This window comes from Leptonychotes weddellii, chromosome 4 (genome assembly GCF_054177405.1).
Source record: "Leptonychotes weddellii isolate Sample4059 chromosome 4, ASM5417740v2, whole genome shotgun sequence".
Lineage (NCBI taxonomy): Eukaryota > Metazoa > Chordata > Mammalia > Carnivora > Phocidae > Leptonychotes > Leptonychotes weddellii.
In genome coordinates this window covers 95686638-95703874 of record NC_138372.1, presented here as the reverse complement: position 1 = coordinate 95703874, position 17237 = coordinate 95686638, and the positions used below count along the sequence as shown (strand labels likewise).

General features: G+C 49.7%; 1 protein-coding gene across 4 annotated transcripts in view; it reads right to left on the bottom strand.

Annotated features, from left to right (window-relative positions):
- RIIAD1 (regulatory subunit of type II PKA R-subunit domain containing 1) overlaps positions 1–17237 on the bottom strand; it is a 30713-nt gene that overhangs the window by 5266 nt on the left and 8210 nt on the right. Inside the window, exons 3-5 of one of the 4 annotated variants that reach the window (XM_081815955.1) lie at positions 15164–15210; positions 13948–14075; positions 891–5773 (exon numbers count right to left, since the gene is read on the bottom strand). In XM_081815955.1, coding sequence (XP_081672081.1) covers positions 14005–14075; positions 15164–15210 — 118 coding nt within the window. In that variant the 3' untranslated portion in view covers positions 891–5773; positions 13948–14004. Of the gene's footprint in view, positions 1–890; positions 5774–13205; positions 13327–13947; positions 14076–15163; positions 15211–16675; positions 16841–17237 lie in introns of those variants that run through there. The other 3 variants (XM_081815953.1, XM_081815952.1, XM_081815954.1) reach the window with 3 other exon arrangements.

Genomic DNA, 17237 nt, shown 5'->3' with positions numbered 1-17237 from the left:
ATTGCTCAAAACTATGTAGGTATAAATCTAAGAAAACACACAAGATTTATGTGCTGAAAATTACACAATGTTGATGGAAAAAATCAAAGATCTAAATAAATGGAGAGACATACTGTGTTCATGGATCAAAAGACTCAGTATAGTAAAGATGTTACTTCTTCCCCAAATAGACATGCAGGTTTAATGTAATTACTATCAAAATCCCAAGATTCTTTGTAAACATTTACAAGATTGTCCTAAAATTTATGTGGAAGGCAAAGGAACTAGAAGAGCTTAAAGAATTTTGAAAAAGAAAAAAGTGTGAGAAATCAGTCTACCCAATTTTTAGATTTATTATACAGCTACAATAATCAATGCTGTGTATAACTGTAGGTGGAGGGATAGACACATAGATCAATGGAACAGAATACAGATCCCAGGAACAGACTCACAAATATGCCCAAACTTTTTTTTTGGATGAAGTTACGAAAGCAATTCAATGGAGGAAAGATAGCCTTTTCAACAAATGCTAGAGCAATTGGACAGCCATAGGCACAAAATGAAACAACCTACATCTAACACCTTATACAAAAATTAACTCAGAATGGCCATGGACCTAAAAATAAACTAAAACTATAAAGCTTTTTTTAAAAAATAGAAAAATTTCAAGATCTATGAAGAAACAGTTATTTTTTTTCTTTTAAAGATTTTTTTTTAAAGATTTTATTTTTTTATTTATGTGACAGAGAGAGAGATAGCGAGAGAGGGAACACAAGCAGGGGGAGTGGGAGAGGGAGAAGCAGGCTTCCCGCTGAGCAGGGAGCCCGATGCGGGGCTCAATCCCAGGACCCTGGGATCATGACCTGAGCCGAAGGCAGATGCTTAACGACTGAGCCACCCAGGCACCCCAAAAGATTTTTTTTTAAACAAGCTCCTCAGTTTTGTTTGTTTGTTTTTAAGATTTTATTTATTTGAGGGAGCGTGTGCACATGCAAGGGGCTAGTGCAGAGGGTGAGGGAGAAGCAGACTCCCCACTGAGCAGGGAGCCCCATGTGGGGCTCGATGCAGGGCTCGATGTGGAGCTCAATCCCAGGACCCTGAGATCATGACCTGAGCTGAAGGCAGACGCGTACTCGACTGAGCCACTCAGGCACCCCTAAAGATTTTTAAGTTATCTCTACATCCAACGTGGGACTTGAACTTACAACACAAGATTAAGAGTCGCATGCTGTACTGAATGAGCCAGCACCCCAAAGAGTTCTTAAATTTGACACCAAATGATCCATAAGAGGGAAAATCAAGAATTTAGACATCATTAAAATTTAAATACTATGCTCCTAGAAAGCCCACGTGAAAAGTATGAAAAGACAAGCTACTGGGAAACAATATTTGCAAACCACAGATCTAACAAAGGAGCAGTATCTTGAGTGTAAAAAGAACTCTCAAACTCAAAGGGAAAAAAACTACAATCTGATCAGAAAATGGGCAAAAGACCTGAACATATATTTTACTAAAAAGGATATATAGAGGGAAAACAAGCACATGAAAAGATATTCAACATAACCATGAGAGAGATGCAAATTAAAACCACAATGAGGTATTACAACACACCTACCAAAATGGCTAAAATTAAAAATTGCAACAACACCAAATGCTGGTGAGGATGTGCAAAAACTGGTCAGATATTGCTGGTAGGAATGCAGGACAGGATAGTCACCTTGGAAAAGAGTTTGCCGATTCCTTACAAAGGAATGCCCTTACCATTTAACTCAGCCATCCTGTTCCCAGGCATTTACTAAAGAGAAATGAAAAGTTACTAATGGGGACACCTGGGTGGCTCAGTCGATTAAGCGTCTGCCTTCGGCTCAAGTCATGATCCCAGGGTCCTGGGATCGAGTCCCACATCAGGCTCCTTGCTCAGCAAAGAGCTTGCTTCTCCCTCTGCCTGCCTCTCTCTAACAAATAAATAAATAAAATCTTAAAAAAAAAAAAAAAGGTACTAATGATGTATTAATGTTCATAGGAACTTGAGGACCCCAAATGGAAACAATCCAAATGACCATCAGTGTTACATAAACAGTGGAATACTACTCAGCAAGATAAAGGAACTAATCACACCACACTGATAAATCTAAAAATGTGCTCTGTGAAAAGTTCTCTGTGAAAGAAGGACTACATGCCGTATGAGTCCATTTGTGTGAAACTCTTGTGATAAAGCATTAGCAGTGGCCAAGAGCCAGCCCTGGATGAGGACTGGACTGCAGAGGTACCACAGCAGTGATGGGCTTACATGTCTAACAACCAGCTTTCAGCGGGAAGGAAGCCCTGGTTTGTAGCATTTGCCAGTTTCTATATAGATACATAGATATATTTTATTTTATTTTATTTTATTTTTTTGAGAGGGAGAGAGAGAGAACGCGCGAGCACAGGGTGGGGGGTGCAGAGGGAGAGGGAGAGAGAGAATCTTAAGCAGACTCTATGCTCAGTGCAGAGCCGATGCGGGGCTCAATCTCACAGACCTGAGATCATGACCTGAGCCAAAACCAAGAGTCAGACACTTACCTGACTGAGCCACCCAGGTGCCCCGTATTTGCCAATTTCTATGGTATAAATATCCCTTCCACTGACAATTTCACAAATCCAGCATGACATCACTGGACACTGAGTATGGAAGAGATGCTAGCTAACAACTGGATCTCACCAGATGATGTAAGTTGACTCCAGTACGACACTGGGCGCAAGGGAATGTGGGATGAGGGAAATGTTACCTATCTTGTGGTGATGGTTAATTTGAAAATTTATTAAAGTATACATTTTTATTTATTTTTAAAGATTTTATTTATTTGAGAGAAAGCAGGAGAGAGAACAAGCGGGGGGTGGGGAGGGGCAGAGGGAGAGGGAAAAGCAGACTCCCCACTGAGCAGGGAGTCCGACACGGGGCTTGACCCCAGGACCCCGAGATCATAACCTGAGCCGAAGGCAGACCAACCAGGTGCCCCTAAAGTGTACATTTTAAGTTGGTGTTTTAATGTAAGTAAATTATACCTCGATAAAGAATTCTTTTAAAGCTGACTGGCTCAGGGTGTAGAGACAGGAGGGAATTGTAGCTTGTTTTTTTTAAGGAACTGTAACTTTTTATCAGGGTAGGCGTCCTCAACCTCCTGATCATCCATCCTTGATTTCTCTTTATGGTACAGATGGAGCAACAATAGCCATGTGGAGTGCCATCTACCTTGTTTCCAGAAAAGCCGTGTTCTGTGAATGACCTCCAGCACTCGGCCAGTCAGACCCAGACCCTGGCTGCCTCTCCAACCTTCCCGTTCAGTGCAGTAACTCAGTCCCTTCCATTCCAGTGGGCAGGCCCCCACCACCTGCCCGTTTCCGCGTCCGGCCATCCGCATGGCTGTCAGGGAGCCCGGTTCTGTGACAGCTCACTGCTGGCCTGGAGAGCACGGCCATCCCTGAGCTTCTCAATGAGACTGGTGCCTGTCTCACCAGGGCTCTCTTCATCCCTTCTGGAGACAGACTGCCCCTCGGGCCCTCTGATGGAGCATAATCATTTGGTGAGTTTTCTGGCTTTAGCATAGCATATTTACTCTAACATGCCCACGTGTTTTAGCCCTTTGATGCCTTCTTCCACCATATACCACGGCTGTTCTGGTGTTTCTGCTTCACTTAATGTGGGCCGTGGCTTCCTCCAAGTTTCTAAGAGCCATCCCGTCAGAATATTAACAGTATCTCTCGGGGTCCTTGTCAGAGTATTAAGTCCTGCATCATGGGAAGGTGCTTCCATATCCATCTACTCGCCCTTATGTCCCACCCTCCTCAGTGCAACACCCTCAGAATCCAGCCTGACACATCTTCACCCATCTCCCGCCAGTACGCGCTGGCCAGGCCCACTGGGGCCTCCAGGCAGTCTTCCGTAAGGGGGCGCCTGGCTGGTAAGGGAGGAGGCACGGCCTTTAACAGGAAGAAGTGGGTACTTTTGCAGTCCCAAGGGATGCAGGAGAATGGGGGAATTCAAGATTTTTTTAAAGCATCAACCCAGATGTCCCACCCAATGTCTCAGGGCCTCACTCCTTCCCAGCACACCTGCCAGAGTTAAGAATTCAAACTTCTCCAGAGCTCTCCTACTATTACAAGTAAATCCTGGACCTTCTGAGCTTTTTGAGTCCAAGATGCAAGAGACAAAAGTCTCTTCTTAAGTTGCCAAGGAGGACTTCGGGCTTTACAGCTGTCCTTTAGTTGGTGATTAATTACCCTCAGCCTTTCGTTGTCTTTCTCCAATGCACTGAGAGCCTGCAGCCGCAGCCATCCAATTCCGTTATCTTTGTAACTTCTCAGACCTGATATATTTCCCCCACCAATGTGTTCCCTTCCCCCAGGATCCCACCCTAGCTCACAGCCAGCGAGGGTTGTAATACTGCCCTGAGCCAGCGTGCCAGGGCCGTGCGTGCTCCACCTACCACCAGTGACGGGGTCCTCTCGGCCAGCTGGCCCACAGGGGATTCAGCTTTAAAATCTCCGCTTGGGGGGCGCCTGGGTGGCTCAGTCGTTAAGCGTCTGCCTTCGGCTCAGGTCATGATCCCAGGGTCCTGGGATCGAGTCCCGCATCGGGCTCCCTGCTCGGCGGGAAGCCTGCTTCTCCCTCCCACTCGCCCTGCTTGTGTTCCTGCTTTCGCTCTCTCTCTCTTTGTCAAATAAATAAATAAAATATTTAAAAAATAAAATCCCAGTTTGGTCTTTCCGCCTCCGGCGGCGGCAGAAACACTGAGAGCCGCTGCCGCCCGTCCGCCCATCTGCAGTGGATGGTCGTGCGGAGCGGCTCCAGCTTCGTGATCAAGAGGAACAAGCAGAGAAACACCACCGAGCCCAGTACCCTGAAGGCTCGCAACCCTTCCCGCTACGACAGGCTGATCCACCGCAAGACTGTGGCCGTGGAGCCCGCGGAAAACGGCAAACGTGTAGTGGTGGTCAGGAAGCGGAGCTCCGGCCAGGGAAACCCGCCACCTCCTGTGTAGGGACCACACCAACAAGAACGCCCGGGGCCACCCTCAGCAACATCAGACATGATCCGCGGCCAGACAAGTGCCGCCCAGATCTGCGCATGGCTGCCGGAGCCTGTGATGAAGAGGACGCGCCCGCCCCGCCAAGAGCGCCTGAGCACCTGCCCCCACCCCCCACGACTCCAAAGCAATAAAGATGTCAACCACCTCAAATAAATATATATATAATAAAATAAAATCTCAATTTAGAATCTGCTTTCCTCAGTAGTCTTGGCACCAATTCTTGCCAGGTTGAGTTCCAACATTCTTTGGGATGGAAATCTGAGTGAAGGTTTATGAAGGTGTATGTCAGGACCAACACACCTGTGAGAGCAAGAAACCACAGCACCGGACAGAGGACTCTGGCGCTGTGTGACCCTTCAGAGTTGTTCCCCACAGAGGCTAGGGAATCAGACCTCTCTACTCCCACACTGATCAGTGGTTACTGGTTGTCTCAGGAGAGGGCATGAACTTCGATGATTTTTCAGTGGAGGACTCGAGAGGGGTCTCAGTGAGAACCGTCAGCCACCAACATTCCCAGCAGTGTGGGCAGGAGAGAGAGCCCAGGGGTGCGCGCTTCAGTCCTGACGAGGGGTATCGGAATGACACACCATGGCATCCACCACAGCACCTTTAAGTATGAGGTGTAGGGTGCCTAAGACAGCTATAGACAATGTCTCTTCTCTCCTACATGGTTCGGTGTAGGTGGGTCTCACGGTCTGTTGTTTTACTATTGGAAGGGTCTTCAGCTGAGGGAAAAAAATCAGAAAGGGGCATATTACAAACACCACTATGATCTATTGAATACCTGTGAGCAAGAATACACTGGGCAGCCTGCCTTCCTCAAGGGAAGGACTACCTTTCCTTACACTCAGTAGATGTTCCCATAGCATCTCGTTCAAGATGACGTACAGAACAGTGAATTCATGAAACTCATGGAGCTGGAAATGACCTTGAGTGAGATATAGTTAGCATTCACATATTAGTTGAATGAATGACTCAATTTTGTCCTCACCTGCAGCTAGAAGGCTAGGTTAACTACCTAGAGGTAGAATACTTCCATGTTCCTGAACTATTACCTAGCCACATTTTGTTCTCCACGCTAAATAACTCTGGGTATTTTTTTTTCTAGCGTGAAACACTGCAATCACATTAGACTGGAAATCAGGAGAGTGCCAGCCCCTTGACCACTCTGTCATCTGTGGGCAAGTTTCTTCACCTATCACTAAGATTGGACTTGGTGATCTAAGGCAATTTCCACTTGGAAAAATTCTACGATTCAATACTCTTTGGCATTTGGTTTTCTTTAGTCATAAGGCGTAGAAATGAAACACAGTAATTGATTTAGCCTCCCTCTTCCCATCAGATTTTGTTTTTAGGTACTTGTTAATTGGACAATGAAGCGACCCTACAGCTACCAGAACACACCTGGCATTTTGTTCTCCCAGGCCCCAGAGATTCTCTCATCACTGTTTCTTTGAGGAATCTGTGCTGTCACTTCTCCACCCTGATGACCAAAGAATAGGGTACTTGGTGAAGTCCTGCTTCTGAAAGACCTCAGATTCCAGTCCACCTGGAGCCTGCGACAGATGGGGTCAGAAGTGTGACTACTGGGACACCTGGGTGGCTCAGTCTGCTAGGCGTCTGCCTTCGGCTCAGGTCATGATCTCAGGGTCCTGGGATCGAGCCCCGCATCAGGCTCCCTGCTCAGCGGGAAGTCTGCTCCTCCCTCTGCCACTGCAGATCCGCCTTCTTGTGCTTACTCTTTCTGTCAAATAAAATCTTAAAAAAAAAAAAAGTGTGACTACTGAAACACTTGGGTTGAGCCCTGAAGTTTTCTTGATTCTAAGTCTTCAGTCTCATGCGAAATAGCCCTAAATTCCAACATGTCAACTTGCATTTAATTTTAGTTTACTTCCTCTTCTCACCAGGATGCCCACACCTGTGACCTCTCCTCAGTGACTGCTCCTGGCTCTGGGGAAATAATGCACTGAGTTCTGCTACTTCACTGAAATAGTAGCTGCTATCTATGAAGGCCTACCATGGGCCAGACATGGATATGGATGTCTGGGTGTGCAATGCCAAGCCTCGCAGCAAAATGCACAAGGGACACGTTATCCCCCTTTAGAGATGAAAACACTCAGCCACACAAGGGAACAACAGGGATGGTTTAAGAGCACTGAAAATTTGTTTTTTTTCAACAAGCATTTAGGGAGAGGTAGTCGTATGCAAGGTACATTTGGTTCCTTTGGACTGAAGCTGAATTTTCCCAAGGATGGCCATATGCACATGCCAACCTGCTCCCAGGAAGATGTTTTAACACATCGAATGTTAGCATTCATAGAGTTTGGTCATGTCAATGATGTTCGAATGTAACATCTAGTAGCACACCCCTCTTTTCATAGATGTGAAAAGTGAGGCCCTAACAAACTGTATTAAACACAGAGATAAAAGTGAGGGAAGATTTCAGGAAGAACTTTGCTTGGAGGAAACAAGAATCGCCCCTCAGAGTTGACAATGGGGAGACATCATATCAGACAGGGGCCTACAGTCCTGGTCCATCTGTTAGCATTCTGCTCCCACACTGGGAGACATTGCCTGGCCACCTCCTTTGCACACCCATCATTCCTTGCATGTTTCTCTTACTTCACCTTTGAAACTGTATTATAATTATCTATGTATCTGTCTTCAGTCATTAGGCTGTGAGTTCCTTGAGGAAAGAGAATCTTATTCCCAAAACCTTGCACCCTGGGTACATAATGTACCATAATATTTGTTGAATAAATGAGTGGGCAAGTAAGTGAATGAGTGAACAAATGAATAAATGAATAATCAAACTTGCAAGGTTTCTTTTTTCCCTCACTCTGAAGAAGGAAACATCTAGTGAGCTCATGGAGCAGGGCTGCCAGAGACAAGGCCCTGGATGTTGTAACTTCTAAAGAAATTTCCTTCTACAAGAATCTGTGAATCTGTGACTCTTGCCGCCTTCCTAAGCCCTGTTTCTCTTTTCCTGTTTCACTCGGGCCTAAACAGGTGGCCTCCAGGGGTGTCTTCCCCTTAGCAGCCACGCCCAGGAGAGGGCAGTAGAGGCCCGTCTGGCTAGGAGAGCGCCTCGCTATCTAAACGCTGCCCTTCTTCCTCACCACCCTGCGCTATGGGGACGGGGGCAGCCTACCGCAGGCCTGGGAGAGCCACTGCCCCAACTGTGAGGAGGAGCGGCTGACACAGGTCACCACAGGTCATGCGGTGGCACAGTTAGGCCTGCCTGTTAGTCCCCATTACCTCCAATATCGGGTCCTATCTGTGCAACATTTCCAAGAAGCTCCTACCATTTTTAGCCTGAAAGTAAAACAGATCTCAAGAGATGAAAAATGCCAGATCCCTGCATGCTCAAGCATCTCCTTACAAAAGCCCATCCTTGACCCAGCTTCCTCTTCCAACTACTGCCCTTCCCCCGTCTCCTCTCACCACCATGCTCCTAGAAAGGCATGTGCATCCACACCCACATCCCCATCTCACAAAGGCCAGGAAGACCACTCAGTCCAACTCCCACCCACCCCACCGCAGCGATTCATACTAATTTCACCCACACCCCAACTACAAACCCAGCAGACACCTTTGGGTCTAAATCCATCTCCCCATTTACCCTGTCCCCATCTACTTCCCTTCTGTGTTAGTGAATGATCCCATCATGGGTCCCTTTGCCCATGCAAGAAACCTAAAACTCATTGGAGAATCTGTACCCGCCCTTATAACTCTAACCCACTCAAACCACAATGCTGCCCGCTCTTCTCCTAAATACGAGACTCCATCTCCTGTTCCCATGCCCCTGCACAGATCGGGGCCTGGGCGCCACAGCTCAGCCTTCACTCAGCAAGTGCACTCTGGGCAGCTGTGGGTGCCAGGCCCCCAGTGACCAACACGGCTGACCAGGCCAGCTCTTGACACAGCTCACATAGTCCAGACCACAGACAGTCACAGGAAAATAAGCAAAAAAGATCACATCAGACAGCAACAGGTATTGTGAAGAAGACAGTGATAGGAGAGAAGATGGCAGGGGCAGGGGGGGGGGGGTTAAATTAAATATTAAAAATGTCTGGATCCCTAGGAAAGGACTCCGAGAAAGTGACAAGAAGCTCTCTAGGGCACTGTTGGCTGACTAAATACTCAACTTCCCAGCCTCCCTTAAAGGGGGCCATGTACACAGGTCTGGTCAATGAGATGTTAGTGGGAGTTGGCAGAGGTGGAAGGGGTGTACTGGGGAAGACCTGCTTTCCAGAAAATCGCTGGTACAGTCCCTGCCTGCTCGTCCTTCGACCATGAGGGAAAAGGAGGAAACTGCAGAGGCAGGCCCTAAACCAACACTCCAGACTTGCTGTGTGAGAAAAGAAAGGCTTGCTCCCTTAGCAGAGGCTTCCTTTCAGACCAGAGCATCCCAGCTGGGCTCCCTAGCCCTGTGAGACCTGGGGAAGAACAATCCAGGCAGAGTTCAAAGGCCCTAACTCCGGAACGGGTGGCAGGTCTGAGGGAGGGAGAGAAGACCTGTGTGTCTGGAACACAGGCAGGTGGGAGGCAGGGTGCAGAAGAAGTCTGAGGGATGGAGGGGGTCTTGCAAAGCTCCGAGGCCCCTGGAAAGCCATTTGGATTTAAGTGCCTGGAAGACCATGGAAGGGTTTTAGGCAGGAGAGTGACCTACTCTGATTTAGGTTTCTCTTTTTAAAGATTTATTTACTTGAGAGAGCACAAGGGGGCGTGCAAGTGGGCGGGGCGGGGGGGGGCAGAAGGAGAGAATCTTCCATCAGACTCCCTGCCGAGCATGGAGCGCCACAGAGACACAGCCCATCCCAGGACCCATAACATCACGACCTGAGCCGAAACCCAGAGTTGGACATTCAACTGACTGAACCACCCAGGTGCCCCATGGTTTAGGTTTCTTAAAGGGTCATTCTAGCCGGGACAGGGAGAAGGAACCAGCGAGGGCAGATGCTGCTCTAGGGCTGACCCAACAGCAAATCCCACTTTTTTCTGGACACCGTCTTCTCTAGAAGCTCGAGTTAAATTTCCCTTTGCCCGTCTCCGGAGCACTTGGGTGGACCACAGGACCCTGGTCTGGCCTGTGAGACGTGGGTGGAAAGGACATTCAGGGAAACTTTGCTTTCCTGACAAGAAGGGACGGGCTCAGCTGGTGTGGCTCTGCTGTCTTCTCCCTGCTGGAGAACAGAAGCAGCCCCTCGCAACAGTGGGGCCACAGGCTAAAGCCGGCCAAGTGGAAGGGACGGAAGCCTGGTCTGGGGCCTGTGGACACCACTGAACCTTTGAGTCTTGCCTACAGCCGGACATTCTATTGGGAGAGAAAAATAAGCCTCCATCTGCACCAGCCGCTATGAACTGGGTTTTCTGCTGCGTGCAGGGCGGGCTCTCAGCTGACAGTGGGCAGGGGTACCCCAGGCCCGCTGAGCCCTGAGTGAGGAGGGGCCGTGGTGAGAGGTGGTGGCGGCTGGGACGACAGGTCTTTCCACTTGTAGTCAGCTCCCTCTAGTTTGTCTTCCACACTCTGGCACTTTCTAAATGCAAATCTCTTCATGAACTCCTCTTGGCTTAAAATGTTTTGCTGGCTCTCCATTGCCTACATGATAAAGATCAGCCTCCTGTGCCTCGAGTGCGATGCTCCTTGTGATGGGTCCCAGCTTCCTGTCTGGTCTCTTATCCCTACATCGCACCCACCTCCAGTCAGACCCCCTTGTGACCACTGCCCACGTGCCAGGCACTGTCCCTTCCTTATTCCCAACCCAGCAGCCCTAAGTGCTGCTAATTACACGTCTTGGTTTATAGATGAGAAACCTAACCTCAAGAAAGTTAAGTGGCTTGGCCAAGGCCACACATCTCGTAAGTGGTGGGTCGGGATTAAACTCTGGTGTGCTTTCAAAACAAATTAGAGATGTATTTTTCTCACTTGTCAAGAAGTCTGAAGGCAAGTATTTGCTGGGTTGTTCAAGTGCTCAAAGATGCCACCAGGACCTCGGTCTTCTGATCTTTGCTCTCTGCCACTTTGGAGAACTGGCTCGGGCACCCTCCTACTTGTCGCTTCACGGCTTTACCATGGCCACTCGGCTCTAGACATCACATTCAGGCTCAAAACAGTAAGAAATGTGGGAAAAAGGAAGGCTACACCGACTTTAATCTGTCATCGCGCGCGTCCCCCCCCCCCCCCGCCATTCTTGTTAAGAAAGCCAAAGCTTTCCTAGAAACCCGCAGCACACTTTTACCCTCACTGCCCCTCACTGCAAGGCAGGCTGGGAAACCAGGGACCGTGGTTACTGTGGTTGGCTTAGTATAAATACCATCTACCACTTGGGGCTGAGTCCACGGCTGCCCTCAACAAAGCTGGTGTTCAGTCAGCAAGGAAGAAAGAGGTAAGGAGGATGAGCAGGTGACACACAGGGTCTGCTACCACCACCGTGCTCAGCAAAATGGAGGCGCCTGCGGTAGCCTGGCTCCCCCAGGCCACTCTCCACATCTTCCTGGCAGATCCTTTCCCACCTATCATCACATGCCAGTTTCCCTGAGGCCTCCCTCACTCCTGCAAGTAGACCGGGGATTCTTTCTTCCTCCTTCTCTATATGTACCTACATCCATCACAGCTGTGTGACTTTATAGTCTTTATAGCGGCTGATATAACATGATTGCTCACTCAGTTACACAAGCATTCATTCTCTCCACAGATGCTTACTGAGCACTTACTATACGCCACACACAGGGCCAGCAGTCAGGAATACAATGGTGAACAAGTCCGGTTTTTAGATTTGGTCCCTGCTCTGATGGCGCTTTCAGTCTACAAGGTGAGCTATCCGGACAGTTCAAGTTTGGGGAGCAAAGCTACACATCTCCTCCCAGACTATCAAGCACCACGTGGCAGGATGACCTCCCTCCCCACCTTACTCTCTGACCCTGGCACTCGATGTCACACAGAACAGATGCACTAGGACCACATGCCAAATGCATTCTTTCCTTGGCTTTGAAATATATATTCTAATCGAAATGCATTTCTTTTTTCTGCCAGGAAACCCCCCAAGAGTGAACCAGTGTCCTCCTGCGGTATCACATCATACACCCAAACATCTGAAAAACACTTTGCCCTCTCCCCACCTTATTGCAGGCCTCTCTTCCCAGGAAAGCTTTCAAGAGAGTCTAATTTAACACTTTATATCAGAGGTCCTTAGTACATGTGAGTTTTCTGCTGAAGGCTTCGTCTGGGTTTTCTAAGCAGGGGTACCTCACTGTCAGGGCCGTGGCCGCTGAAGTGTGATTCTGAAAGCACTTGAAAGAACTCTTAGGGTTCCTGCTGCAGAGCTTCTTATGCATCGCTTTTCTAGTCCTCTCCATGCCCGGCTTTGTTGCCCTTCCGCCATGGAGGGGCTGGTAGCCAGGAACACGACGGACAGAGACAAGGGAAAGAGAGAAAAGGCAGCCCCTGCTTTGGGCTAGGCCTCTGTTGCCATAGTGGCATGGACCCGAGACACCCAGGTGAGAGGCCCTTCATACAGTGGGTTGTGGGTTGTGGAGGCCAGAGAGGTGGGGCATAAACATGGAAGACATCCATGCCTTCCGGGCCTGGAAAGGATGTCAAAAGGCCAACTGACCCCCTCCCCTGCCTGTTAGCTGAAAACCAAATGGATGGGCGGCTTACTGCTAAAAACCCTCAAGAACAAAGTCCACCACCTCTGAGTCACCTGTTATTCTTATTTCACAAGATGCAGGACCCTGAATGGGTTTTCTTTGTCCAATCTCATTTTCTCGCTGTCCTTCCAGCCCCGTTATTATTGCTGGTAGAGAAAAGTTAAACCACCACTGGTACACGCCATACGGTAACCCGGGAGGGAAGACTGGGGCGAGGGGGAGCCGTGCTAAAGCATGGACTTGGCTTGAGGGCCATCTCGATCAGCTGTGGTCCTCACAGGGTCCCCACCCCTGTTCTTTTGTCCAGCCTTGGCTCTGGGAGCAAGCAGCCTGGAGGGGCAGGGAGGACACAGTGTGAGTCACATGTGGGAGCAGCCCGCCCACCTAGCTGAGGCCCACGGGCTGCCACAGAGACAGCCCTGCTGCCTAGCAGGTCAAAGGGGTGTGGGGGGCAACAGCCCTCCCTGCAGGGTGGCTTCCTCCTTTGGAGTGAAACACAGCAGAGAGAGTGGAAAGGTCTGCTTTTAATGAATAGCTTTAAAAGCCTTTGCAACAGCGGACATGGCCCAAGGCAGCTTGGAACCCCACCCTGAGGGCAACAGGGCTCCCCTGCTTCCAGGTGACCCTGCAAAATACAAATGGCGCTGTGACATCAGGTACATGGCTTTTTCCCACCTCACATGAAAAAAATCCCAACCTGCAAAATCCTTTCAGAAATCATCCTGCCTGAAAAATGGGAGATGGCCCTCATGGCAGAACCTGGTTTGAAGAGGACGGGGAGCAGGAAAGTCCCTCGTCCAAGATGCCACGAGGGAAACTGTTCCCGCCCCTTCCAGAAGCAACAGGAACCCCCTCTGCTCCCAGCACTGGGGACAGAAGGAAAAGGCCATCTGCAGGAGCACTCGATATTTTGCAGACTGACAGCGGGGTCTGGATACTAGCAGGTCCCACCCCCCGTCTCCCCGCCACTCTTCACTCCCACACGATTCCGCTTCCACTCTCCGACTCTGTTTCACTAGGCTCAGGAGACAGATGTCTCTTCCTGCCATGGACATGCCAGACAAACCCGGGGCCGCTCTTCACAGCCCCTAATTCCCCAAAATAGTGTCAAGAAAACGAAACACTTTTGCATGGAACTTCTCTGCAGCTTCTCCCTTTGGTTTCTTTCACACCGTGGGCCAGGGAGCTGGTGCTTATTTTGACAAGAGTAAAGAAGCCTCTGTCTGTAAGTGAGGTTAACACCCACCCTGAGGCTGGATTCTTTCTGGTCTCTCTCAACAGCTGAGCATCATGATTCTGCTAATTAAGCCGCTTTCTTCTCCTTAATTAGCTGCATGTGAATCTTGTTGGGAAGTCTTGGATCCGTGAAATAGTCTGGGATAAGAATCGAAAAGAAGAAATTATCTAAACCCAAGGGGAAGAGGCGGGGAGGGAGGCCGCTTACTCCGCTCAAAAGCGAGGATGGCTCGGCCTCAGCAGGGCTGTTCCTGGCGGCCCTGCCTTCTGACGTCATAGAAGCCACAGCAGATCCCGTGGTCACCGTCCCCGCCCAGAGTGCTGAGCCCGCCAGCTCCCGTGCCCCCAGAAGGGGCTGACACAGGATGGCTCCTGACCCTTCCACACTGCCCTGCGGGTCATCAGCTTGCTGACGCATGGGGAGCCATCAGAGGGCTGAGGGATCTCTGGGTTTTCTGCTCCCAGCCCATCCCGAGGCCCAAATAAATGCCAAGTGTTATTCTTGTCTCAGCTCAGCTTGCCAGCTCGTCTCTGAGATATCACGCCCTCTCCTCTCTGAGAATATCCTCTCAGAGGAGAGCCAGGCTCTCACACGATGACGACAGAGGAGGGTTTTTATACACCCAGCATAACGTGAATCAGAGGCAGCATCTGCTGCGGCGGCAAAGACGCACTAGACTCCGTTAGAAACCGTGTGAGGCCATCAAACTCCCTGGGCTAACAGGCGCCCAGGAAGCCTGCCCCACCCCGCGCCCTTCCCTCTAAATACCGTTGACCTCAAGCCAGCTGGGGCAGTGGAGCCCATTAGGATCACCGGGGGACCTTTACAACCCTGAGGCGGGGCCCCACCTTGGGCTAATTAAATATCAACCTCTGGGGGTGGGCCCGGGCCTCAGCATTTCTTAAAAGCTCCCCAGGTGATTCTAATGTGCAGCCAGGGTGGAGGACCCCGCTTTAGGATTCCCAGGGGAAGAGCTGCCAGTATGTTCCTTTGGGAGTGTCAAAATTCTTAATCTTCACCACAAGGAAGCTCTGCCTCATTTCTTATCTGTCCTCATTTTGAGGAAATGACAATGGATGAAAGAGCCTTCTGAAAAAAGCTCCCCGGGGGGGACATCAAGTGAAGAAGTACCCCAGACTCTGCAGGGCTTGTCCGAGTCTAAATTTGCAATAATACTCCTTGGGCTGGTTTCCCAAAGACCCAAAACAGACATGGCCTTACTCACCTGCGGCAAATTCTTGGATGTTGTCTGGTCTTTTCAGAAACATTTCTCTGGAAAACATGAAGGGATAAGGGCAGGAGTAAAGCAGGCTTGAAGGCAGGCTCCGCTCAGCCTCGGCTGCAGGTCCCACCTTTCAGGGAGCAGAGTGACCCAAGACACCCCCGTCTGGGAGTCAATAAGCCAGAGGACTCCTAACAAAGACCCTTCCATTCATGATTTTCCTTCGGGTCAGGCTCTGAGGCAAGGAGCAAAACATTCTAAATGGCACTAAGCTCACTTCACAAGACAGCTGTGCCCTAGCCAGGCAAAGCTTGTCATTCATTCCACAAACATTTTCACAGAACCAGAGCCCAAGCCAGGGAAAGGTGGTGAAGACGAAAGACATGCTGCCTAGTCCTTGAGGGGCTCACGTGTGGTGGGACATACCTGCAACCCCACAGGCTGGTGACTACGTTTAACCGGGAGTACCCACAGGGGTGGGGGGACGATGCAATCCACAGAGCGGAGAGGCCGGACTGCGGGTCTCACGGTGGGTCTCGCGGCGGACACTGACAAGGCCTGCAGTGCCGGGGCTGCTGGGGCGGGGAACATGCCTTATCTAGCCTAGAGTTTTATGGTTCATAAAGAATGTTCACAAATATTATCCCACTTTACAACAACCCTATGAAACAGCAATGACCGTGCCCCATTTTACATATGAAGAAATCAAACCTTCAAAAGGTTAACCATTTGCCCAAGTTCACCAAGCGAGTAAACAAAAGGCACAGAGCCCAGGTCTTGCGGTTCCAAGGCCAGTGCTCTCTACACCACATCCTACTGGCCGTGGCTGCCCGGCCCACCAGCCTAGAAAAAGGCCTCGCCTGCCCAGAAAGCCCCTGCCTCCCAAGCTTTAAGAATTTGGCTTCCCTTCTCCTTGAATTCCATTTGACAATTATTGAGCACAAATTCTATGTAAGTAACTGTATGAGATATGAGGGGTTGCTTTTATTTTTTAAAAAAGAGAAAATACAGCACCACCTCAAAGAAATTAGTCAAGTAAAAGAGAACGGGTAAGTTCCCAAATGTCCAAAAGGCCAAGCACCCTGCAGGAAGTGCTATAAGAGGGTGTTAATAGTGTGCTGTGTCCAGGCACCTGGTGGCTCAGTTGGTTAAGTGTCTGCCTTCGGCTGAGGTCATGATCTCAGGGTCCTGGGATCGAGCCCCGCGTTGGGCTCCCTGCTCAGCGGGGAGTCTGCTTCTCCCTTTCCCTCTGCCCCTCTCCCCCAACTCATTCTCTCTCTCTCTCTCAAATAAATAAATAAAATGTTTTAAAACAAAACAAAACCTTCAAAAAAAAATAGTGTGCTGGGGACAGCGAGAAAGGTTACTGAGAGCAGGGCCCCAGAAACCCTCACAGAGCAGCTGGTTATTTCCACAGACAGGACAAGGGCATCCCAGACAGGGAAGCAGCAAGAGTAAAGCCCCAGAAATGAAAGGGTCCATGTCCTCCTCAAGAGTAGGAACTGGAGTACCCACCTTTGTAGACCCAGGGTCCAGAAGAGTCAGGTCCTCCCGGGAGTGTCAGGCACCCCCGGGAGTGTCAGTGGGAAGGTCAGTGGAATGATCAGAGGTTCCATCTGGCTGGGATGGTGGGCAGGCGCAGAGAGTAGTCGGGAGCAAAGGGGCCCTATTATGCAGAGCCTGGAAGGCCAGGGAGAGACATTTATATTCAATTCAAAAGACAAAGGGAGGGGCGCCTGGGTGGCTCAGTAGGCTGGGCGTCTGCCTTCGGCTCAGATCCTGATCCCAGGTCCTGGGATCGAGTCCCCCGTCGGGTTCCCTGCTCAGCAGAGAGCCTGCTTCTCCCTCTCCCTCTGCCTGCCTCTCTGCCTACTTGTGCTCTGTCAAATAAATAAAAATAAAATCTTAAAAAAAAAAAGATAAGGGGAATGGGTGCATAAAGCTCAGACAGCAGAACACACCCAACAGTGAGAATGGAGGATCTATGAGAAACAGTTGAGCGACAGAAGTCAGGGACAACGGAGCACGTACTGTAGAACTGCACTTACAGAAAGTACAGAAAGGCTAAACAAATCTG